Source organism: Bufo bufo, chromosome 5, assembly GCF_905171765.1.
Source record: "Bufo bufo chromosome 5, aBufBuf1.1, whole genome shotgun sequence".
NCBI classification, from domain to species: domain Eukaryota; kingdom Metazoa; phylum Chordata; class Amphibia; order Anura; family Bufonidae; genus Bufo; species Bufo bufo.
In genome coordinates, this window is record NC_053393.1 from 315867958 (window position 1) to 315894411 (window position 26454).

General features: G+C 42.5%; 1 protein-coding gene across 1 annotated transcript in view; it reads left to right on the forward strand.

Annotated features, from left to right (window-relative positions):
* Positions 1–15881, forward strand: part of KDSR (3-ketodihydrosphingosine reductase) — a 32767-nt gene extending 16886 nt beyond the window's left edge. Inside the window, exons 5-10 of the mRNA XM_040431922.1 lie at positions 2908–3003; positions 3141–3332; positions 4071–4154; positions 5916–5999; positions 11204–11305; positions 13514–15881. Coding sequence (XP_040287856.1) covers positions 2908–3003; positions 3141–3332; positions 4071–4154; positions 5916–5999; positions 11204–11305; positions 13514–13633 — 678 coding nt within the window. The 3' untranslated portion in view covers positions 13634–15881. The remainder of the gene's footprint in view (positions 1–2907; positions 3004–3140; positions 3333–4070; positions 4155–5915; positions 6000–11203; positions 11306–13513) is intronic.
* The last annotated feature ends 10573 nt before the right edge of the window (positions 15882–26454 follow it).

Genomic DNA, 26454 nt, shown 5'->3' on the forward strand with positions numbered 1-26454 from the left:
CGGCCGTGGTGTTGGTCCTGTGTGTGTCCATACTATGCATGAGGACAGTAGGCACTTTACAGCCCTCCTATAAACTATCATGTGCTCCAATGGCAAGCAATAGTGCTCGGTAATGAAAGCAGATTCTGCCTTTGTACTAATGAAGGCTGGATCAGAATTTGCAGAAGGGCTGGAGAGCGTCTACTTCCATCATGCATAGTGCGGAGACACAAAGGACCAACACCAAATGTCACTGTGTGAGGCACCAATAACTATGCCCGTTGCGGTCTGGTTTTTGTGGAGGGAACATTGACCTGCCTTCACTATGTCCTAGGCATTGTGAAACCAGTCCTACTGCATTTTTTGCCTGTTGGGAGACACACTATTCCGGCTACACAACGTGCTCTTCACGGCATTGAGCAGCTCCCCTATGATGTCTGGGACTGGATGGGGCGATGATCCTCCTACGGCCAGCAGCCAACAACCAACTTGACTGAACGACAGGTCCAAGTTGAGAGTTTGGAATGACCTAGCACAGGAGAATATCCAGCATCTTTATCACCATGCCAGAGTGGTAGCCTTTATCACAGCAAGGGGAGATGCCACTCTCCCCTTGCCTCAACATATACCCAAGTTAAATTGTGCACCACCATAGTTGTGTGATCATTGACCAAGTACCACTAGCAGTTTAGACACTGAGCAAAAATATCAATGCAACACTTTCGGTTTTGCTCCCATTTTGCATGAGCTGAACTCAAAGATCTGAAACATTTTCTACATACACAAAAGACCCATTACTCTCCAATATTGTTCACAAATCTGTCTAAATCTGTGTTAGTGAGCACTTCTCCTTTGCCGAGATAATCCATCCCACCTCACAGGGTTGGCATATCAAGGTGCTGATTAGACAGCATGAATATTGCACAGGTGTGCCTTAGACTTCCCACAATAAAAGGCCACTCTGAAATGTGCAGTTTGATTACACAGCACAATGCCAAAGATGTTGCAAAGTTTGAGGAAGCGTGCAATTGGCATGCTGACTGCAGGAATGTCTACCAGAGCTGTTGCCTGTGCAATGAATATTCATTTCTCTGCCATAAGCCATTTCCAAAGGCGTTTCAGAGAATTTGACAGTACATCCAACTGGCCTCACAACCGCAGACCACACCAGCTCAGGACCTCCACATCTAGCATATTCACCTCCATGATCGTCTGAGACCAGCCACCCGGACAGCTGCAGCAAATATCGTTTTGCATAACCAAAGAATTTCTGCACAAACTGTCAGAAACCGTTTCAGGGAAGCTTATCTGCATGCCTATCGTCCTCATCAGGGTCTGGACCTGACTGCAGTTCGTTGTCGTAACCGACTTGAGTGGGCAAATGCTCACATTCAATGGCGTCTGGCACGTTGGAGAGGTGTTCTGTTCACGGATGAGTCACGGTTTTCACTGTTCAGGGCAGATGGCAGACAGCGTGTGGCGTCGGGTGGGTGAGCGGTTTGCTGATGTCAACGTTGTTGATCAATTTACCCATGGGGGGGTTATGGTATGGGCAGGCGTATATAATGGACAACGAACACATGTGCATTTTATTGATGCTATTTTGAATGCACAGAGATACAGTGACGAGATCCTGAGGCCCATTGTTGTGCCATTCATCCACGACCATCACCTCGTGTTGCTGAATTATAATGCAGGCCCCATATTGCAAGGATCTCTACACAATTCCTGGAAGCTGAAAACATCCCAGTTCTTGTATGGCCAGCATATTCACCGGACATGTCACCCATTGAGCATGTTTGGGATGCTCTGGATTGGCGTATACGACAGCGTGTTCCAGTTCCTGCCAATATTCTGCTACTTCGCACAGCTATTGAAGAGGAGTGGACCAAGATTCCACAGGCCACAATCAACAACCTGATTAACTTTATGCGACGGAGATGTGTTGCACTGCGTGAGGCAAATGGTGGCCACACCAGATACTGACTGTTCCCTGTTCTCCCCCCCCCCCCCCCAGGCAAAACTGTGCACATTTCAGAGTGCCCTTTTATTGAGGGCAGTTTAAGGCACTCCTGTGCAATAGTCATGCTGTCTAGTCAGCACCTTGATATGCCACACCTGTGAGGTGGGATGGATTATCTCTGCAAAGGAGAAGTGCTCACTACCATAGATTTAGACAGATTTTGAACGATATTTGAGAGTATTGGGTCTTTTGTGTATGTAGAAAATGTTTCAGATCTTTGAGTTCAGTTCATGCAAAATGGGTGCAACAAAGTGTTGCATTTATATTTTTGCTCAGTGTACTTTGTCAATCTTTCCTTCAAGATGACCTTTAACCACTCCTGACATGCCTGTTTTACCAATTCTGGAGCACCTATTCCTATGACTGTGTTGTGCCATTCCTTTATTATTCCTGCTAGAAGTCATGAATGAATTGCCAGCAGTCTGCAGTAAGGGTACAGAGGGGTGGTAACAAGTTGGTGGGGGGTGCAATTCATTCAGAAGTAGAAATAATATAGGAATGGCACAACATATAGCCATAAGAATAGATGCTCCAGAATTATTGCATGGGGAATGCATGTAGCTATTCTAACAGGCATGTCAGGAGTGGTGAAAGGTTATCTTTAATCAAATTAAGTGTTCCGGGGGTTCTTTTTCATTTTCCGGTAGTGTAGTTGTTATACGTTTTCTATCTAGTATGCTCGATGTCTGGCTGGTGATGCACTTTGTTATAAATTACCCATGCAGGCCCAGCTTAGAAGGCTTGTTACATGGGTGGAAAAGGGTGTTCCGGAGTATTGCATTCATTTTGTAGAAAACCAGTTACACCACTTTTGGGATGTACTTTACATTGGACAAATTTCATTTTGCTTACTGATCTATCTGTAGAGTGTGCAAGCAGTAAAATTCAGCTGTTATTTATTTCAGGCTCAGGAAAAGCTTGGTCCAGTGGATATGTTGGTGAACTGTGCTGGAACATCAATAGCTGGCAAATTTGAGGAAATCGACATTGATCGTTTTTCAGTAAGTTTTGTTACTTGAGGCATATTCACACATCCTAAAGTGGATGTGACACCTAGGAAATGAAGGGTAAAATGTATTACTGACCCTGTAATTCATTTAATTAGTGAGATTGTTGATCCTTCTCTTTTTCTATTCAGAGAATGATGGAAGTGAATTATTTGGGCAGTGTGTACCCCAGTCGTGCAGTGATCTCTACTATGAAGGAGAGGAGGATGGGAAGAATTGTATTTGTTTCATCACAGGCCGGACAGCTGGGGTTATTTGGTTACACCGCTTACTCTCCAACAAAGTTTGCACTCCGAGGCCTCGCAGAAGCACTACAAATGGAGGTATGCAGCCAGTCGCTTCTAATCCATCATGTGCTGTAACAAGAGGTTGAAACAATTTGGGGGCAAAATAGCTGCTTTCTTCCAGAAACTGTGCCATGTGGGCATGGGCTATGTTTCTGATATTGCACTTTCTCATCCGCAATATGGACAAGAATAGGTCCTTCTCTAGAATTGGCAGAACAGCCACAATGACCTGCAAAAAATCCCAATTTGTTCATGGCCCCATAGAAATGAATTAGTTAGTGTGTTGCCTGCTAAAAAAAATGCATGATGAAAAATCTGATTGTGTGCATGAAGCCTTACTCAGAAATTCTGCACAGAATCATATAAACCGATATATCACAGAGCTCAGCTTCTACCCCTTTATCATATCAAGCTGTCAGATAGGATGACTTAACATCTGACATTAATGGCTGTTTTTGTAAAAAAAATTTAAAAAAATCACTGGTCAGTGGCGGCATCAGGACCTGAGTGCTGGAATCCTCTCCATTCTGGGCGCATACCCTATAGTACGTGTATTCATGAGCTGCTATACCTTACCTTACCTTAGGAAGAATGCTGTGCTTCATCAAGAGACCCCAAACAATTGAATCAGGGTCTCTATCTCTCAGAAAGGGCAGCATAAACCTGGTGACCTTTCCCTTTTTAAATGTAAAGATTATTCATATACAGCGAGTCTTGTCCCATTAGGTTCCTGCCTTCATTACTAGTAAGTGACAGCACCTTTCTTCTTTCTAGGTGAAACCGTACAATGTTTATGTGACTGTTGCTTATCCTCCAGATACTGATACACCTGGGTTTGCAGAGGAAAATAAGTCTAAGGTAAGCACTTTGGGGGTCATTTACTATTAGAAATTTTGAGAGAAAAAAGGAAGTGCTAGTGGCTCAACCAGATTGCCCAAAAGATGACAGGTGCTCAGCCCCAATGCCAAGTGGAAAGGAGTTAAAAATGAAAAGATGTGACGGGCACTCACTGTCCTGCAGCAAATGGACAGATGGCGGGAATAAATATTGTATGTCAGATTTTATGATCCCAAGATAAAAACATGTAAATATGCAATAGTTAAAATAATATCAGTTACATAGGTAAAAACATGGAAATATGCAATAGTTGAAATATCACCAAGTTGCAGGTACCATATAGATTGTAAATATAAAAAATATGAATTAAAACAAGTGATAAACCGTGGTTCCAACCAGATGGAACCTAGATTTGCATATGTACAAACTCTTCAATCCATATCCATGTGTGTCCCCGTAAAAATTGTTAAAGATGATTAATAATGATAAAAGATGATTTTTCCTTAGTACCTTATTTGGTACTTCAGCTTCATATGCAACGTCCGTCAGACAGTTTGCTTCACTTATAGTGTGTGGTAACAGTGGAAATGGTAGTCACTCTCTCTCAGCTGCAACCAAACCAGTATACTTCATGTATTCCAAACTTCCCAGTTGGGAGAGCTGTACTTTACCCGTCAGATGTCTTCAACTGTATTAGTTTCTACAGTCTGGACTGGCTGGAGAACGCTGGTGCAGAGCGGGATCCAGTTAACTTGTAATGTGAAGTCCAATTGCTCCTTTGCCCTTCCAGGACCTGCAGAGTATCCCACGTGGCTTACAGATCCCCCATGTGACTCATCCTGTGACTTGGGAGGTGGGCTGAGCTGTTCGATCCCATACTCTTAAAGGTTCAAAAGGTATCCCATATCACGTCGGGGAGAATGTTATTGAATCCTCCAGCGTTTGTGATGTTGGAACCGCAGTCTTATTCCCTCACTGTTTGATACCAGATGTGTTTCGGGGTTAACAGCACCCCTTCCTCAGTGGGCCACTGTGAATGCACCCTTAATTTGGTATCATAGGAATACAATGGGTCATGCAAGAGCCCCAAGTACATGCTTTCTTGAAATGTAGAAATGACCGTAGAAACTTGGCACACATTTATTTATTTATTTCTGTTTAATTTTATCTTGGGATAGAGATATTCTAGGTATATGTAAATTCACTTACTGTTGATTTTCCAGCTTGAAGGTTTTTTCAAAGTATCTGCTATTTCAGTAAAATATTTTCTTTAGCATGACTCCTGCTAGGAGCTGTTTTGTGACAAAAAGTATGCATATAGCTACTTAGAGTAGGTGCCCCAAAATATAACCAAAGCTTTCCTGTGAAAATCTTCCTCCTAATCCTGCACTCTGAGGGGACCGCTCCATTTGATGTACCAATGCTCGACCATAACTCTTTCCAACACCTTCCCCTGTTCTTGAATGACGGGCCCTAAGATTTCTGAGCTGGTAGTGATGATGCTGGGGAAACCAGTTACACCACGTGAATCCGCCCGGCCCATGGTGCACTGAAATGTTGTTTGCATACAAATACAAAGCATTTTCACTATTAGAGGACAGGATTTGCGATGCTGGACACCTTCCATACATGGCGGCATGCTTACCTTGAAACTGATTTTGGAGGTGACACTCCCTTTAAGAAAAACAAAATACTTGCTCTAGGCGAAGCACTGTGTAGTTTGCTGACTTCAATATTAAGAATTGTATGTAGAAGTGTACTTTGTCTGTTTCCTTTCCCTAGCCATTGGAAACTAAGCTCATTTCTGAGACTTCAAGCCTTTGCCAACCAGACCAAGTGGCCAAAGTGATCGTTAAAGATGCTGTAGTAAGTATATGGTAACGTCTATGTGCACAAAGAATTGTCCCCAATGTTGGGTCCACAGATATCCTACATCTATAGACTGTGATTGAGGCCTGAATCATTTAGAGCATATGATGGTCATACGTTATAGTAGACTTGTCATTGACACTAGAGCTATGTCATACTTAAGGCTATGAGAATTTTGATTCAGATGTCTCTGCATTTCCACAGCAAAGATTGAAGTCCACAATGAATATCTCACGGACAAAAATAACAACCCTATAAAACACTTAAAGGGAACCTGTCACCGGTATTTTGGGTATAGAGCTGAGGACATGGGTTGCTAGATGGCCGCTAGCACATCCGCAATACCCAGTCCCCATAGCTCTGTGCTTTTATTGTGTAAAAAAACCGATTTGATACATATGCAAATTAACATAAGTCATATCTTACTTGTGTGACCAGAGAAGAGTCATATTTTCAAGTTCTGACTCATCTCAGGTTAATTTGCATATGTATAAAATCGGTTTTTATACACAATAAAAGCACACAGAGCTATGGGGACTGGGTATTGCGGATGTGCTAGCGGTCATCTAGCAACCCATGTCCTCAGCTCTATACCCAAAATCCCGGTGACAGGTTCCCTTTAATTAAAAAAGACGACGCCTAGAAGTAAATATATTGAGACAAAAATATAGATATAACAAGAAAACATGCCCAAGATATATTGGCAAATCAGCAATTCCTATACAGGTATATCAGGTCTTATTCTGGACAGCAACATATACCGATAACATCAGTGCTGTAAGAGGTAGCCACCATGTCAATCGCGTGGTTCCATTTTTTTTGTTCCCTGTTACGCTTCTTAGGGTTTTATTCAAGATGAAACCGCCGTGCAGTTGGGATTGGCGTGATTCTAGCCCTATTGTGCCCCTCAGGCTATCCCTCCCTACAAGCAGAGCACCTGCCCGGAAAGGGATGACCCCACTTCTTCGTACCCTTGTACTGTCGCCTATAAGGCCCTGACATTTCCTTAATGCCGTTGTAAAAAAGGAAGTTCCAACCTCGTTGAAGTAGTCCCAACGCATTTCCCCAATTTGTAGATGACTGTGGAAAAAATTTAGATGCTGCGGATTTCAAAATCTGCACAGCAGGTCAACTTATGTGAGGGATTTCTACCATGTGTAGATTATATTTTTAGAGTCTTAAACTCTAAAGCAGGGGTGCACAACCTTTTCTGGTTGGGTGCCACATTGTCAGCCTAAACCAATTCCAAGGGCCAAAAATAAAACTAAGAGGTATTACCAACTGAAATACTATATTTTTGACATATTGAACATACAGTTTATATTATAAATGTTTAGTTACTCTTCTAGTACTCCCTTCTGAAAGATACATGTGAGAAGCCGTAAAACATAGACATACATGTCTGTCACCAGATGGTTGGGGGCCGCACAGAATGGTATCGAGAACCGCATGTGCCCCTCGGGCCGTAGGTTGTGCACCCCTGCTCTAAAGCCTTAAATGCTAAGCCTTCTAATGTCGTAAAAAATAAAATTTGCAAAAATATGCCAACATAAAGTAGACATATGGTGAATGTTAATAACTTTTGTGAGGTGTCACAATATGTCGTTTCAAATTTAGAAATTGTGAGTTTGTTGAAATTTTCCCTAAAATTTGGGATTTTTTTTATAAAGGTAAAACATATTGACACATTTACCACCAACATGAACCACGATGTTGCAAAACGTTCTCAGAATTGCTTGGATAAGAATAACTTTTGAATGATTTTAATAACATAAAGTAACGAGTGTTGGGAAGGTGAAAAATTATGTCTGGAAGGTATTAGAGGGGGTATTCCCATCTAAACATTTGGGGCATATCTCTAGGATATGCCAAAAATGTCAGATCGCTGCAGGTCCCTCCTCTGAGATCTGCTTATTTCAAGAACGGGGCCCTTTAAGAAGGAGAGCAAGCTTGGATATTATTGGAGGTCTCGTAGCAGGAAATGGAGAGCAAGCCACGAAAGAATGACCACCTCTTCATTCACCACTTTGGGACTGCTGGAAATAGCTGAACCTACCTCTGTTATAGAGGGTGGCCACGAATACGTGGCTGCTGTCCCTTTCATTTCGTAGGCCCTGTTCTCTAGATAGGTGGGACCTACACCTTTCTAACATTTGTGACATCCTAACGATATGCCACACACTTTTAGATGGGTGGAAAAACCCTTTTTAACAAATTTAATCCCCTCTGTAATATAACAAACTATATTTTGGTAGGGCTTCTGCAAACACTTGGCTGACCGCTGTTGTGTTGAGTGGTCCCTCGAGCTAGAACATTAAAGGGGTCATCAAAGTTCTCAAACAGCCCCCCCATGTTCTGCCCCCTCACAGGTAATATACGTACCTCGCTTCTGGTCCCCTCACCGCCGCTGCTGCTTCTCCCTGTACATGGATTAAAACATCCGGTGTCTTAGCAGCCAATGGCAGATGGGGACCAGCTTCCCTAGCGTCACCCGTGATGCTAGGGAGGCTCGTCCCTGTCCCCATCTGCCATTGACTGCTCCCCCTCCCCCCCCCTCATCCGTGTACAGGGAGAACATGGATAACCCCTTTAATTACTTCCAGGGTAACTTCAGACCAGAACTCCATAGAAAGGTATATCAATACGCATATAATGTATACTAATTACATATAAATGTCCTGGAAACTGTAAATCACTTTCTGTTCAGAGAACAGGAGCTTCTCTAGGGTCCAGTACAGTACACAGCATACAAGTAAAATAAAATGGAGTCGCCCTCACCTGGTGTCCCAGATACACAGCTCCACCCTAGCATGGGTAAAGAACAGTACCGATAGATGTGTACCGGGGTACCAGAGTACTGCACTGTAATGTAAAGACACTACTAGACAGCCAGTTAGTGCATGCACTTCAGTAATACAGGTGTTTTATGAGCCTTTCTAATGTCTGTGTGTGTGTCTAAACTCTGTCTAAAGTGGTGCACCTAGGGCAGGGCTGGCTAACCTGTGGCTCTCCAGCTGTTGCAAAACTACAACTCCCAGCATGCCTAGACTGCTTACAGCTATCAGCCTACAGCAGGGCATGGTGGGCATTGTAGTTTTACAACATCTGGGGAGCCGCAGGTTGGCAAGTGAATGGGGCTTGGTATGCTGCGAGAAGGCCACGGTGCTCACAAGAGGCGCTGGTGCCTTCTCAAATGCCTCCAACGCGTTTCCCCCACTACAATGGGTTCATCAGGGGGTAGGGTATGCCCACAGCATCAGACATCAGTAAGGGGTGGCGGGCCACGTGAATTTGGAAGTCAAAGTATCAGGCAGCCATTATCCGTGTTGATGGACTTCCAACCGTGAGACAGACCTTTTTATAGTTGATCTCATTTACCTGTCTTCTCTTATTTTTCCACCTACTTACCATATCGTTTTTCTACACACATCTGGTTGCATCTACTTATACTATCTTATTGCTTCAGTCTTACGAATAGAAGCTACAATTATACCCTACCCCCTGATGAACCCATTGTTCTGGCGGAAACTCGTCAGGGTCTCCGGGGGGTCATTCCCCCTGAACACCTTTAGCGTTATTTAGGGAATCTCCACCATTAGGATTCTTCTCTGGGCTGAGGGGTACTACAGGGTGACAACTAGGGTAAGTTTATACTCCACCATTCATATATAGTCTGTGACATTTATGTGATTAAGGGCTCATTCAGACGGCCGTATGCTGTCCGCAAAAATACTGAATGCTATCCGTTTTTTTGCGGATCCGCAAAAAACCGGATCTGCAAAAAAACGGATAGCATTCAGTATTTTTGCGGACCCATAGACCTCAATGGGGCCATGTCCTGATTTTCACGGACAAGTATAGGACATGTTTCATTTTTTTTGCGGATCCGCAAAAAAACGGATAGCATTCAGTATTTTTGCGGACAGCATACGGCCGTCTGAATGAGCCCTAAGTGTGGTATCTGTTAGATTGGTATCCTAATCCAATTATAGTTTTACAAAGTTATATTAAACATTTATAGTTTTAAGGGTCGTATTCTTGTGGACATAAATAATTTTTTGAAACGAGACCTATACATTATCTTGAAATATATTTCTGTATGTAAATGATTCTGCCTGACCAAATGGCTGAGCAGTGAGGGTCCTGGATGTCGATCCCCAACCCGATACTGATGACCTCTCCTGAGGATAGCTCATCGGTATCAAAATCCTGGAAAACCCCTTAACATTATGTCTCAAAGTAAGCCAAGCTAGAGTTAGATAAGTGTCTATCCCTTCACCAGATTTATCATCCAGTCTGAGCTACTTGTGATTAGTAAATTGGGGTGATTTTATGTTAAATGCGGTTCCAATTTACAATGTGCTAGGGCCTTTTGTGTATTAAAAATATTGTATCCTGGGGCCATTGTAACTTGTAGGCTCACTGTACACTGACATGCACAGCTTTTTCCTTTTAGTGTACCACAATACTCATTGCAGTCTTACTGCCCTAAGCTGTAGCTTTACAGTAGATCAGATGCATTTTTTTTCAATATATGCCTTGAGCTAAAGTACTGTTCCCTGTTTTTCAAATTAAAATGTACCCACATTGGGAACCTGACGTGTCTTTTTGTCACTGCCAACTAACGTTTACATAATTTAAGAGGGTTATCCCACAAACTTAAAGTTTACAGTTATTTGGAGTAATGCACACTATCTTGGAATCAATGTAAAAACACTTCTCTCCAGTGTGGTTTTTAAGTTTTATTCTGATTCTTACTAACATTTTCTGGAGGACTTGTCTCTTCCCTTTCTGTGGGTGGGCAGCAGCTCCTTACATGAGACAATCTGTCATCTTGCTGCAGTCAGCTCTTTTTTTTTAAACCCCTTCCTCCTCATAAAAAATAGTCCCTCACACACAGCCCCGGTGATTTCACTAATAAATAGCACCTGTTCTATGTCATTCCCTCCTTCAACTTCTGTCACCACAGTCCAGAGACCGATACTGTATAGATACAGTATATATTTCTATGAGTTTAGAAGTAGGAATGGATGGTGTCTGGGCTGCTTCACTTCTCTGAGATCACCACGCCTGCGCTGAGGGAAGGAGCAGGGAAGCTACTGAATGCAGGAGAAGGATGGACCCTGGGGGCACTGTATTTATATGGCCTCTTTATTGTATAGTAATTTTCGTGGGATAAACCTCTGTTTTACTATTTGCAGCAGGGTAATTTCAACAGTTCTGTTGGTTCAGATGGGTACATGCTGGCATCGCTAACGTGTGGTATGTCACCTGTCACCACTATAACCGAAGGCCTGCAGCAGGTGAGTTACCATGTCACTTCATTTATCTGTGAGACCTAGATAATAAAGGCCGCCAAGTATTAAAGTAGCATGCAGTAGAGTCAGAAATGTTGTTTTTTTTTTTTTTTTTCCTGAAGAGTAATAAAAAGCCAAGGTTTTGACTTATTTATAGATCTGTAAAAAGGACTCCTATTTGGGGGAAATGTTAATGCTACATGCTGTGTCCTTTTTAAAAAAAAAATAATAATCTTTTTTATTGCTACAGTGCATCAGTCTTTACAGTCTTGTGTATAATATACACTTCTATTTTTTTATTTTATTTAGAAACTTGATGGTGCAGATATTTTAGGCTTTCAGGACACATTTTAAGGGCCATAATTTTTTCTTTTTTTTTTTTAAATTAGATTATCTTTAAAGGGAATCTGTCACCATCGACCTCTCTGTTCAACTGTTTTCATAGACACATAGCTGTGATTCACCTAAATAAAACTTTTTATTTTTTTGGAGCCGAGGCTCTGTTCCAGAGTTATTACACTTTTTCCTAATATGCAAATTAGGCCTTTGGTGCAATAATGAGTTCACTATTGTTTTTGTTGCACTCGAGATCCACTCCTTTCTATGGCCATCCCCCTCCCTCACTGCTTTGATTAACAGCGCCAGGCATTGGCAAAGCAGCCACGAAGGGGCTGGCCAGAGAGAGGAGAGTTTGGGTGTAACGAGCAATGTTGACGCCCTCATTGCATATTAAGAAAGAGTATCATAACTTGGGAAAAAAGCCTTGGATCAATCTAAGATGTTAAAGCCATATGTATTACAGGTGGATTTGCCTAAATTTCACCCATCACATTCAAAGGAAATAAATAAGCAGTGAAAAATATTAAATAAAATGAATTCTGCATATTTCAAAATTGACGCCATGTGTCAATTTATGTGTAATATTTCTGTAGCGGATCAGTGAGATTTGTTAACATCTTGGCAACATCTGCCATACATATACAGCGGAGGTCAGAGCTTTAAACATGATGCCAACTCATGAACTGAACCGTCGCCTTAGCTGGCAGTTGACTGATGTGTAATACAGCAGACACCTGCCAGGAGACAGACATTTAACCCCTCAGATGCCACCAGCAGTAGCGACGATGGCATCTCAGTGGTTAGGGGTAGGGGGCTCCCTGTTTCTTCCAATCGGATCCCCTATGGCAAAATTGTGGGCTTTCGATCAGATGCTGTGGCAGCCTGGAGCCCTGTGAGGACTCCCATGCCCGCCATAGTAAACTGCCTGTTAAAGGGGGTGTGCCTTATTTTAAAGTTATCCCCTATCAACAGGATAGGGGATAACTGATCTGTGAGGGTCCAACCGCCTGTCCCCCACCAAACCAGACAGTGGAGATACTGTTCCCCTGTCCAGATGGAGCGGTAGGTTGAGCATGCACTCAATGCCGCTCCATTCATTCTCTATTTGACTGCTGGAAATAACAGACTGTACTCTATCTCCGGGAGTCAGGTAGAAAATGAATGGAGCGGCAGAGTTCATGCTCAAACTTCTGCTCAGGAAAGGGAAATAGGGATCCCAACAGTCAGTTATCCCCTATCCTGTGGATAGAGGATACCTTGAAAACGTGGCATAACCTCTATGCCCTGCGTGAAGCGATTAGAAATACAATACACTGCAATGGGAAACTGTTGGCGTCTATGGTATAACCGATCTAATGATCACGTGTATAAGTTCCCTTGGGGGACTGAAAGTGAAAAATTAATAATGAAAAAACACATTACAAATTCAAATAATCATCTTTACTATTTTTTACATATAAAAATAAACAAAACCCCTAATAATTGGTATTGCTGCATCAGAAAATGTCCATACTATTAAAATATTCTCTCTGCATGGTGAACACTGGGGGGGAAAAAATCAAAATGGTCAAAACAGTTTTTCTTTTTGTTCACCTTGCTCTCTCCACAATATTTTATAAATAAAAGTGATAGTCCTATGTACCCCAAGATTGTACCCATAAAAACATGTTCTGTATTAAAAAAAAAAAAAAAAAGTACCCTGGCATAGCTCTGTGGATGGAAATTAAAGGTTTTTATTTTTTTTAAGTAGTAAAATATGAAAAATAAGGTAGTCATACTGACATACAGAATACGTTTCTTATTAAAGGGAATCCAGGTTCCCTTTAACAGATTTGCCCCGATCAGCTTGCTAATTGACTTGTGTTCTCATTCTAGGTTGTCACAATGGGACTTTTTCGAACAATTGCGTTGTTTTACCTTGGAAGTTTTGACAGTATTGTCCGTCGCTGCATGATACAAAGGGAGCACTGTGAGAAAGAAGCGAAAACGGACTGAATTTTAACTGCCAAGAACTTAATTCATATGCTTGCTGCTAGAGAGCACACAACCCTCCCGTTCACGTTGTCTACTTTACCCAACATGGCACTTATATGTGTAAAGATCATGAAAGTGCATTTTCGATAACTGTTTGCTGGCAACCAGCATGATACTATGCAAACTGTCTTGAAAGGCCTATACTTTTTTTTTTTTTTTCAAGGGACTTTTGTTTCAGAAGAATAACAAGTGACCAGGAGGTTGTGCATACTGCGCTACTTCACTCACCATGTTTGCCCCAACTGCCTACCCTTCTGTTCTTTTGATATGCTATTTTGTATGTCCAATAAGTTGTCCTGACCTGATCCAGGACCCATGTTTGTGTCTTGTAGACCAGTGACAGAGTTTAGTCAAGTTGCTGGTGTGCAAAGTAAGAAAGTTATGGTCTGTCCACCCTCTCGTGCCTGAAAAAGATGTCTCTGGAAACCAGTTTTCCAGAACCCAGTGTCTGTGCTGTGACAGTCTGTTGTTTGTCAAGGGTATGGTCTTCTTCACCTGGTAACTTGGGAGGTAGTCTAACTCTGAAAAAAAACAATGGCCACTATATCGCGTGCATGCATAAAAAGATGATGCTACAGATGCTTGTTTTGTATGATTTCAGAAGAACTTGCGGTATGTATTTCAATCTGCCGTAAGTTTGAGTATTTTAGAAATAACTTTCCCTATTCCAGACGTTGACACGCTGTTTTCTGTGCAATAGTATTTAGCTCTTAGTTTGCTTCTACCTCTGTGCACCCTCAGAATACCAAAGATGCAATGAAAGAAGAAGCACGAAGGGTAGGACCACAGAGAAGCCGGGCATCCTATGCCAAATGGGTGCTCACCTTGGTAAGTTGTGCAAGAGGCACAACAATCTAGAAGGCCTTCAGAAGTGTCCACTACAGGCTCCTGTACGTGCAAGCTCCCTTCCCAGAGTTGAGGCCGATCATGGAAGTGCGGTGGCGCTGCTCATTTTAGTGGCACAAAAGTTGTATTAATTTGGTTTATTGAAATAAGAACCGCACGTTTTGGGGCAAAATGGGCCCCTTTGGCAGGTTCAATTCAATTGAATTGAACCTGACGAAGGGGCCAATCTGGCCCTGAAATGCATTGTTCTCATTTTAGTAAATCTGATAAACTTTTTGTGCCACTGATATGAGCGGTGCCGCCGCACTTCCATCATCCTGCTACAGATTACCAAAGAGGTACCGCAGGACTGTCTGTGTTCTTGATTGGCAGATGAGTCTGTTAAACCAAGAAGTCAGAAGAGACTGGTAGTAGAGCTGACTTTTTCCTTTTTTTGAAGTACATATTGGATACTATAGCACCACAAATGAATAGAGTTTGGTGATTTTCCTTTACTTACAACTTATCTATAGAGTAATAAAACTGTGCAGATGCCTTTTTTAATATATTATAATTTTTACTTTACAGGCTTTTCTTTTAATTTGCCACCTCTGTACAGTGCTATCTCTGGAGAAATCCATACTTTCCTCCCACTGCCTTCCAGCTCCGTGTCTCCCGGGCTGTGTTCACCGGACTTTCAGACAGACTGGGTCACACGTGCCATTGTAGCTAGTGACTGGTCTCAGCTGTGACGTGTATCCAAGAAGCATGTGACTCGGCAGTAATGTGCGCTTAGGTAGACCTCACTACTAAGGCCAGTCATTGACTGCACACGTGACCCGGTCTGTGCGGAAGCTGACAAGACGAGGATTAAAAGTCCAGTAAAAAGACCCTGGAAGCCACAGAGCGGTGGGGAGCAGACTAGTATGGGTTTCTCTGCAGGTACTGCTGTCTAGGTGGAAAATGTATATATTAAAATGGAAAAAAAACACTGAAGATTACTTGTGTAATGCTTAAAATGCTGATTCTTTGTGATTGTGAATGTAACATAGTATCTGTGTCTGCACAGCAAGAATTATTAGCACTATTCAGGGACATTTCCTATTGTATTAAACGTGAAGGTATCTGGGAATATCCAGAGCAAGTACAGTGTGTCGACATGTCACCATTTTATCCCTCAATGCCATTGTTTCTGGTAGCTATGATGACCTAGCTTACAAGGAATTTCACATTCAGCTCAATATACATAGAGCATTTATCGTAGAATCTGTGCTGAAACACTGCAAAAGAGTAGAGTACAATGCAAGTGAATGAGATTTCAAGAAATCCCATTCATAAATGGTGTAGATAATCTGCATTGTATACTAGGCATGGAGTGGATTTAGACAACAGATTATTGGGAATGCTCGTTCATGACAATCTACCCATGTAAAGGTGCCGCCAATGAACAAGCGAAATGCTCATTCATCTGGTGAGCCTGTCATTCGTGCAGGTACCTAAATTATCGTTTCTGGGCAGCAGATCGTTCTGTCCAAACAGTGATCTGCTGCCCAGAAACGGTGCAGCTGTATGCGGGTGAGCGATTGCCATAGCCATTACTCGTCCTCCTACTGTGGAAGTGATTGCTACATGTAAATGCAGCACTTCACCCCCACTGCATGAGCATCCGACTGTCAGGAAGGAACGCTTCCTTCCAGACAATCGCCTTGTCCTCGGCGCGCCTAAATGCGCCTCCCTGACAGCAACCTGATATACCTGGAGTCCGTTTGGCCTATACATGTCTAATGTGTATGACATTACTTGGCAAACCTCTACGGTATTTTTAATTTTTGTTAAACTGTTTTGCTGTAAAACTTTTTTTTTTTTTAATTTCCATGAAAATTTCATATTGCATTTGGCACATGCTCTTTAAAGGGGTTGTCTCATTTCAGCAAAAGGCATTCATCATGTAGGAAGTTAATACAAGCCACTTGTATTGTGATTGTCCATGTTGCCTCCTTTGCTGGCTTGATACATTTTTCCATCACATTGTACACTGCTCGTTTCCAGGGGTTCCTGCCACCGCTGTAGCCTATGCGTACTCCCACGGTCTCGGCCACCAGAGTGTCCGAAGCATTTTCCTATAGGATACAAGCACGGCCACCACCACTGCTGGACTGCCGGGTGGTTATAACCCCTGGAAATGAGCAGTGTCTAATGTGATGGAAAAATGAATCCAGCCAGCAAAGGAAACAATATGCATAATAACAATACATTAGTAAGTGCCTTGTATTCACTTTCTCTGCATGATAAATGCCATTTGCTGAAGAGGTACAACCCCTTTTTAAAAGCAAACTTGGACACAGTTGGAAGTTGTTAATTTCCTCAAGGTTACAAAAGTGTATAAGAAAATCCTAGTTTGAGTTTTTGCATATATTAGCATTCCTATTGATTACCATATCTACAGAGAGGTATATTCTACTGGGAGCCTGACAGAAGTGATGAAGTCAGCTTTTGGACCACGCAGGATAAGAAGTCATTTGCATCTCTGAAGAATCAGCCTTAACTATACTGTGTGTTTCAGTCTGCATTTCAACAATGAGCACTAAATTGAATAGCTGTACTAAATGATGTGAAATTAAATTTGCCTTGCTATCAGTCGTTGAATAAATGAGGGCTTCAGATGAGGTCATCAATATACAGTACATGGTAATTGGACTGGTATATATTGTACTCTGAGGAACGTGGGAACAAACGTTTGTGTGTTGCATTTTTTTCTCTGTACTTGACTCATATTTTCATTAGAACCTCCACTTTCAGTTTCATTAGTCTTTTTAAAAAGGGGTATCCCGACTTAATAGAATCAAGGCCTATCTGCAAGATTAGGTTAAACCGCCCCAAATGGAAGGAGACAATGTGGACAGGTTTGGGAGTCACAAACTGTTGTGGACAGCTACGTCTGTATTTCACTGTCGACCACCTTGGCTGCCAGACATTTGTCATATTATAGAATGGAGGAATACAAGAGAAAGCCGTGTTTGCGTCTTATTGTTAGAGCATTTTCTTGTGCCAAAAATCTGTTAAATGCTTTGTGCTTCACTTTTGGCATTAGAGGGTTCACTAGTTAATTTGAAGTTCATATGACACCTCCACCCCCCCCCCCCCCCCCCTTATTTTTGTACAAAAATGAGAACAGTAGAATTAAGATGTTTGTTGTGTGCCCCCAGTGGGGTTCAGACAGCATTTGTATATGGGGTCATTCACACGACCGTGGTTTGGTTCCGCATCCAAGCTGCATTTTTTGCAGCTCAGGTGCGGACACATTCACTTCAATGGGGTGGCAAAAGATGCGGATAGCACTCCGTGTGCTGTCCGCATCCGTTGCTCCGTTCCGTGGCCCCGCAAAAATTATAAATCATGGCCTATTCTTGTCCGTTTTGCGGACAAAAATAGGCATTTCTATAAAGTGTCGTTTGTTCCGCAAATTGCGGAAGGCACGCGGGTGGCTTCCGTGTTTTGCAAGTCTGCAATTTGTGGACCGCAAATTGTCGTGTGAACAAGCCCTGTGTATGGCCTCCCTTACACACCATTTTGGTTTGGTGTTTGTATATATTTTTTTTATTTTTATTCCAGAATTTACCTGAAATAAACACATTTATTTTTTTATTTTATTTTTATCCCATGTGACATTTTTTTTAATTTTCAAATGGTGTTTTATTACATTGTATTTTTTATAAGCCATGTGTTTTTAAAGGGAACCTGTCACTTTGAACACGCAGTGCAATCTGCAGGCAGCATGTTAATAGAGCAGGAGGAGCTGAACAGATTGATATACTGAATGTTTTCCCACAAAACTGTGTAACTTGTAATTTATACAGATAAATTCCTGCTCATTTTGGGCTTTGAAGTTGAGGAGGTGATCCTATCAGTGATGACAGCCCTCCGTCTTTGACTGTGTGTAGACATAGTCACTGATAGGACCGCCTGCTGGACTACAAAGCCCAGAATGAGCAGAAATATAAATGAATAAATTACACGTTATACTGAACTTTTCCCCTCCTGCTCTATAACATGCTGCCTGCAGCTCAGATACTATGTTCCACATGAGGTTCCCCTTTGGTGTGAATTATTTTAGATTATTTTTTTGTAAATATTTTTATAAATAACTTTTTTTTTTACTTTTTAATAATCATATTGCTTCTCTAATGCATTAGCATTGGAATATATTATAATTAAACTGTTCCTATGGAGCCCTGTCACTGGCAGGAACTAGCGTGTGGCAGCGCTGTACCACTCCTGAGTCCAGGGGCTGCCGTACACTACACCCGGCTCCCCCGATCCTTGCCAGGAGGGGGCCCACACTCCTGGTCTTAAACTTCTCAGAAGCCCTAGTCACTTTTGTCCTTGTTGATTGGAAACCTTAGTCTCGGGTGCCTGCTGTTTTAGGGCTCTTTCACAACTGCGTTATTGTCTTCCGGCATAGAGTTCCGTCGTCGGGGCTCTATGCCGGAAGAATCCTGATCAGGATTATCCTAATGCATTCTGAATGGAGAGAAATCCGTTCAGGATGCATCAGGATGTCTTCAGTTCCGGAACGGAACGTTTTTTGGCCGGAGAAAATACCGCAGCATGCTGCGCTTTTTGCTCCGGCCAAAAATCCGGAACACTTGCCGCAAGGCCGGATCCGGAATTAATGCCCATTGGAAGGCATTGATCCGGATCCGGCCTTAAGCTAAACGTCGTTTTGGCGCATTGCCGGAGCCGACATTTAGCTTTTTCTGAATGGTTACCATGGCTGCCGGGACGCTAAAGTCCTGGCAGCCATGGTAAGTGTAGTGGGGAGCGGGGGAGCAGTGTACTTACCGTCCGTGCGGCTCCCCGGGCGCTCCAGCGTGACGTCAGGGCGCCCCAAGCGCATGGATCACGTCATCCATGCGCATGGGGCGCTCTGACGTCATTCTGGATTGCCCCGGGAGCCGCACGGACTGTAAGTATACCGCTCCCCGCTCCTACTATGGCAACCAGGACTTTAATAGCGTCCTGGGTGCCATAGTAACACTGAAAGCATTTGGAAGACTGTTCCGTCTTCAAATGCTTTCAGTACACTTGCGTTTTTCCGGATCCGGCGGGCACCTCCGGCAACGGAAGTGCATGCCGGATCCCAACAACGCAAGTGTGAAAGAGGCCTAAGACAGCAGGCACCTGGTGGCTATGGCGCACTAGGCACTATTTTTTAAATGACTGCTGATGTGAATTTACTTTGGCCAGTTGTGTAGGGGGTCAAATGGTATGTACCCTTCTGATGTGTCTTCCTCTTAAAGGTGTATTTTTGTTTTAGAAAATTATTCCCTATCCACAAAAAGCAACATGGTTTGACTTAAAAAAAAAAAAAAAAAAAAAATTCCAAAAGGCAATGGTTGTCTAGAACACAAAAATGAGTCAAAATATGCCATAGAATGTTGCATTTAAAAAAAAAAAAAAGCCACACACCCAAACAATGTACCACAAGTGAAAAAAAGGCAGAAAAATGCATGTTTGTATTTTTGTTTCACTGTGTGCTGTCCACATCTCTGTTCTGCTACCTTGCAAAAAAAAAAAAAAAAATTAGAACATTTCCAAGTCTTGTCAGTTTTGCAGACAAGAATAGGGCATTTCCACAGAAGATAAAAAATAAATTGTGGTATGGACTTGCCCGGGGTCCGTGATTTGTAGACTTGCAAAACATGCCCGTGTGAATGAGCCCTAATCCAGTAGATGGTGTGGGTTTAGACTTGCCTCAGATCTATCACAGTGGCTCGGGCTCAATGATAAATCTGGTGCAGGAAAGACACTTTTGCCTAACTTTATACCAATTATTGGTTGGCTTACTTTGCTACAATTCTGACAGAACTGTGTGACATTACATACACAGTAAATCTGGACCATAGTGTGAATCCATCCTAAGGCCTCTTTCACATGAGCGAGTTTTCCGTGCAGGTGCAATGCGTGACGTGAACGCATAGCACCCGCACTGAATCCTGACCCATTCATTTCAATGGGTCTGTGTACATGAGCGTTTTTTTTTTGTCACCCATCAGTTCTGCGTTGCGTGAAAATCGCAGCATTTTCTATATTCTGGGTTTTTCACGCAGCCTTGGCCCAAAAGAAGTGAATGGGGTTTTGGTGAAAAATGCATTGCATCCGGAAGCAAGTGCAGATACAATGCGTTTTTCACTGGTTGCTAGGAGATGATGTTTGTAAACAATCAGTTTTTTATCACGCATCAAAACATATCGCAATCGCAGACAAAAACTGAATGAACTTACTTGCAAAATGGTGCGAGTTTTCCTGAACACATCTGGAGCCAATCTATCACGCTCGTGTAAATGAGGCCTAATAGTATAAAAACTCTGGGAGGAATTTATGATTGTGGGTGTATTTGAAATTAGTTTTGGGATTGGAGTTGCTTTGCTAACTTGTGCTAAATTTATGAACGTGGATTTTTTTTTATATTTTTTTTTTTTATAAGTTTGGCGCAAGTGTAATGTTGTTGTGCCGATGTCAGTGAAAGTAAACCTGGTGTGGAATTGCAACTGGCTGCAACCTTTTTTTGATATCTTCTGAAAGTGGCATGGGAAGACTCATCACCAAAAGTCGCAAAATGTGTGACAGTTTTACACAAAGTGCCACAGCAGATTTGATAAATGTCCCCCCCGCCCCCCTTCTCCTGTGTTTTTTGGGGGAACAAAGCACGCAATATTTTTTTTTTGGGTGTATGTGTGTTTAGTTACCTGCTACAGTTTGTTATCCACTGAGTAGGGGGATAAGTGTTAGATCATTCAGGGTCTGACTGTTCGGACCTCCACCGATCACATGAACAGGGGTCCTGTGCCCCCACACCATATGAATTTAGTAACAGTTGAGCATGCACACTTCTGCCCCATTCATCTCAAAGGGTATGCTGGACATGGCAGCATGCCATACAGTTTGAATGTAGTTCCAATGCTGAGGATATAGGAACCCCATAAACAGTATGGGCAGGGATCCCATTGATGTCAACCCACCGATCAAAAAGTTACCCCCTATCTAATGCATAGGGCGTAACTTTTAAATGGAATATCCTTTAGCATATATTAGTAACTTTAGTTAACTCACCTTTGATTAATTTACATTTGCAAACCACCGGAGGACTTTTTATGTTGTCGGACAACCCCATTTAACCACCTCAGCCCCCCTAGCTTAAACCCCCTTAATGACCAGACCCCTTTTTACACTTCTGACCTAACCTACTTTCACCGTTTATTGCTCGGTCATACAACTTACCACCCAAATGACTTTTACCTCCTTTTCTTCTCACAAATACAGCTTTCTTTTGGTGGTATTTGATTGCTGCTAAGATTTTTCGTTTTTCCGATATTAATCAAAATAGGCCGCAATTTTTCAAATAAAAAGGGGATTTTTAACTTTCTCTGGTTAAATTGCTCAAATATAATTACATTTCTATACAAGTTTGTGTCAGAATTTATTGTGCTACATGTCTTTTGATAAAAATAATCCAATAAGTGTATATTTATTGGTTTGCGCAAAAGTTATAGCATTTACAAACTATGGTACAAGAATGTGAATTTCCGCATTTTGAAGCAGCTCTGACTTTCTGAGCACCTGTCATGTTTCTTGAGGTGCTAGAATGCCAGGATAGTATAAACACCCCCCAAATGACCCCATTTTAGAAAGAAGACGCCCCAAAGTATTTGCGGAGGGGCATGGTGAGTTCATGTATGATTAAAAAAAAATTCACAAGTAAGCGGAAAATGACACTTTCTGAGAAAAAAATAATAATAATAAAGTTTCCATTTCTGCTAACTTCTGGCAAAAAAAAATAAAAAATCTCCCACGGACTCACTATGCCTCTCAGTGAATACCTTGGGGTGTCTACTTTCCGAGATGGGGTCATTTGTGGGGTGTGTTTATTGTTCTGGCATTTTGGGCGGGGCTAAATTGTGAGCAACCCTGTAAAGCCTAAAGGTATTTGTTGGACTTTCGGCCCCTTTACGCACCTAGGCTGCAAAAAAGTGTCACATGTGGTATCGCCGTACTTAGAAGTAGGGCAATGTGTTTTGGGGTGTATTTTTACATATACCCATGCTGGGTGAGAGAAATATCTGTAAATTGACAACTTTGTATAAATTTTTTTTTTAAATTGTCATTTACAGAGATATTTCTCACACACAGTATGGGTATATGTAAAAATACACTCCAAAACACATTGCCCTACTTCTTCTGAGTACGGCAATACCACATGTGTGACACTTTTTTGCAGCCTAGGTGCGCAAAGGGGCACAAATTCCAATGAGTACTTTTAGGATTTCACAGGGCATTTTTTACGCTTTTGGATTCCAAACTACTTCTCACGCTTTAGGTCCCCTAAAATACCAGGGCAGTATAAATACCCCACAAGTGACCCCATTTTGGAAAGAAGACACCCCAAGGTATTCCGTGAGGGGCATGGCGAGTTCCTAGAATATTTTTCTTTGGCACAAGTTAGCGGAAAATGATTTTTATTTTATTTTTTTCTCTTACAAAGTCTCATTCCACTAACTTGTGACAAAAAATAAAATTTTACATGAACTCGCCATGCCCCTCACGAAATACCTTGGGGTGTCTTCTTTCCAAAATGGGGTCACTTGTGGGGTATTTATACTGCCCTGGTATTGTTCATGGCGAGTTCATAGAAGGTTTTTTGGCACAAGTTAGCGGAAATTTTTTATTTTTTTTCTCACAAAGTCTCCCTTTCCGCTAACTTGTGACAAAAAGTTCAATCTTTCATGGACTCGATATGCCCCTCAGCGAATACCTTGGGGTGTCTTCTTTCCAAAATGGGGTCATTTGTGGGGTGTTTGTACTGCCCTGGCATTTGAGGGTCTCCGCAATCATTACATGTATGGCCAGCATTTGGAGTTTCTGCTATTCTCCTTTAGGCCTCATGCACACGACCGTTGTTTGGGTCCGCGGCGGCTCGGATGCGGACCTATTCATTTCAATGGGGCCGCAAAAGATGCGGACAGCACTCCGTGTGCTGTCCGCATCCGTGGCTCCGTTCCGCGGCCCCGCTAAAAAAAATATAACATGTCATATTCTTGTCCGCGCTTTGCGGACAAGAAAAGGCATTTATATTGCCGGCCTCCGTTCCGCAAATTGCGGAAGTCAACACGAGCGACTTCCGTTTTTTGCGCATCCGCGGTTTGAGGACCGCAAAAAACGGCACGGTCGTGTGAATGAGGCCTTATATTGAGCATATGGGTAATAAGATTTTTTTTTTTTCCGTTCAGCCTCTGGGCTGAAAGAAAAAAATGAACGGCACAGATTTCTTCATTCGCAAAGATCAATGATGCCAAAAAAAAAAAAAGCTGCGATCGCTAATAAAGATCCAAAAAGCTCAAAAGTGATCTTTATAGCGCTGCAGCGATTTTACAGTGTTTTTGCAGTGATCAGAAAAATAACATTTCTGTCACTGCGGTGGGGCGGACTGAACGCAAGTGTGTGCACAAGATCAGGCGAACACTGTGTTTTTTGTAGAGCCTAAGGTGACCCTAATGTACTGATATAGATCTGATTGCGATCAGTCTTGATCTCTTACAGATACTATATAGTACTAGCGCTGATTAGCGACAGTGATGAAGCTAATCAGTGACTGCGGTGGGCGCTAACTACCTAACAAGTGGCTGAATAACTGGCGGTGATAAGGGACCCTTAGGCCCCATTCACACGTCCGCAATTCTGTTCCGCATTTTGCGGAACGGAATTGCGGACCCATTAATTTCTATGGGGACAGACTGTCCCGCTCTGATCCAGAATTGCGGATCCGCACTTCCGTTCCACAAAAATATAGAACATGTCCTATTGTCCGCATTTTCTATATAGTTCTGGCAATGTGCGGATCCGCAAAATGCTGAAAGCATATTGCCGGTGTCTGTGTTTTGTGGATCTGCGGATCTGCAAAACACATACGGACGTCTGAATGGAGCCTTACAGGGGGGTGATCAGGGGTTAATAAGTCACAGGGGGGCGAGAGTGCAGTGCGGTGCTTGATGCTACTTACAGAGCTGCCTGTGTCCTCTGGTGGTCAATCCAAGCAAAAGGGACCACCAGAGGACCAGGTAGCAGGTATATCAGATGCTGTTAACAAAACAGCGTCTGATATACATTTCTGGGGTTAAAAAAAATGCATCTACAGCCTGCCAGTGAATGAGCGCCGCTGGCAGGCTGTAGATTAACTTGTTTACCTTGTGATCCTGTGAACGCGCGCTCCTGTGTGCGTCAAGGAGGAATAACCCGGCCGCCCGCAGGACGCATCCCTGCGTTAGGCGGTCGGGAGGTGGTTAAAGGATAACTGTCATATTTTCATCAAAAAAAATCAACTTTAGCATATGTTACTGCTGCAGCAGCATTATGCATAACGCAATCTTTAGTTTCTTCACTTACCACTGTTTTCCCCCTTTGTTACGGCTGTTTTGAATCCTACATTATGAGGATCTTCTCAAGATGGCTCCTCTGCCAGTTCTCTGAGGCCAAAACTGCATTCCCTCAGGTCACATACAAACTTGCTGTAGTCAGCAGCTTCCTACCAGCCAATCAGATTGGATTACTGAGAGACACTCCTCACTCTGAAGCCTATTGCAGGCATTCAGTGTGAAGGACCGCCCCTCTGTCTTCCTAGCCGGAGACAGATGAGCCATAGCAACGGTCTTTTAAGGGCGCAGTGGAAAGGGACAGGAGACATTAATGAAAGTTCTTGTTATAAGGTAATTACAGATATTTTGGCGATCATTGACAGACTAGGGCCTATTGCACACGACCGTATGGCTTTTTCAGTATTGTCGGTCCACAAAAACGGATCTGCAAAATATATGGATGACGTTCGTGTGCATTCTGTTTTTTGCTGAACGGAACAGCTTGCCCCTGATAGAACAGTACTATCCTTGTCCGTCATGCAGACAATAATAGGACATGTTCTATCTTTGAACGGAAATACGGAAACTGAATGCATACGGAGTACATTCCGTTGTTTTTTGCGGACCCCTTGAAATGACTGGTTCCTTATACGGAACGCAAGAAACAGAACGTAAACAGAAAAAAAAAAATGTTCGTGTGCAAGAGGCCTAACTCAGGTATATACTGTATGCCTAGCTCTAATAAACTAGCAAATAAATAAAAAATATGACAGTTATACTTTAAAAACAAGGACAGAAATGGTTGTGTAAATTGTGTAATTAGTGGGAGCGAGGTTCTAGACCTTTGGTATTTAAACTGTAGGCGTCCATCAAGTTATGCACTTTCAAACCTAGATGGTAGCTAGTAACTACATGAAACAAGATCTGTATTCAGGATTTAAAGAGATCTGTTTAATCTCAATGTATCCTGTTCCAATGTGGGTGTCCATTTGTATTTGCCATGGTATTACACAGAGGGAGAATCTGTTGTATAGAAATACTATTAGTATGAGGTGTGGAAATGACAAATGAGGATAAAGGTTTTCGCAACCTTTTTAGCTGTAATTTGATCATACCATTATATAGTACTAGCAGAAGGACCCGGCTTCGCACGGGTATATTTCATCCATTTCATTTAATCTTTGTGTGTGTTGTTAAAAGATATCGACAGTATCCCCTATAACAGTGACATCTACAGTACCCTGCCCCTTTAACAGTGAACTCCACAGTCCCCCACTCCCTAACACTTACCGCCCCACAGTGCCCCGCCACTTTAAAATGAGACCTCCACAGTAGCCCATCCCCTTAACTTTGACCTTCACAGCAGCCTGCCCCTTTAACAGTGAGTTTCACAGCACCCCACTCCCTTGACAGTGACCTCCTCAGGGCCCCCCTCCTTAACAGTGACCTCCACAGTACCCTGCTGCCTTAAAGGGGTTCTGCACTTTATTTAAACTGATGATTTATCCTCTGGATAGATCATCAGCATCTGATCGGCGGGGTCCGACA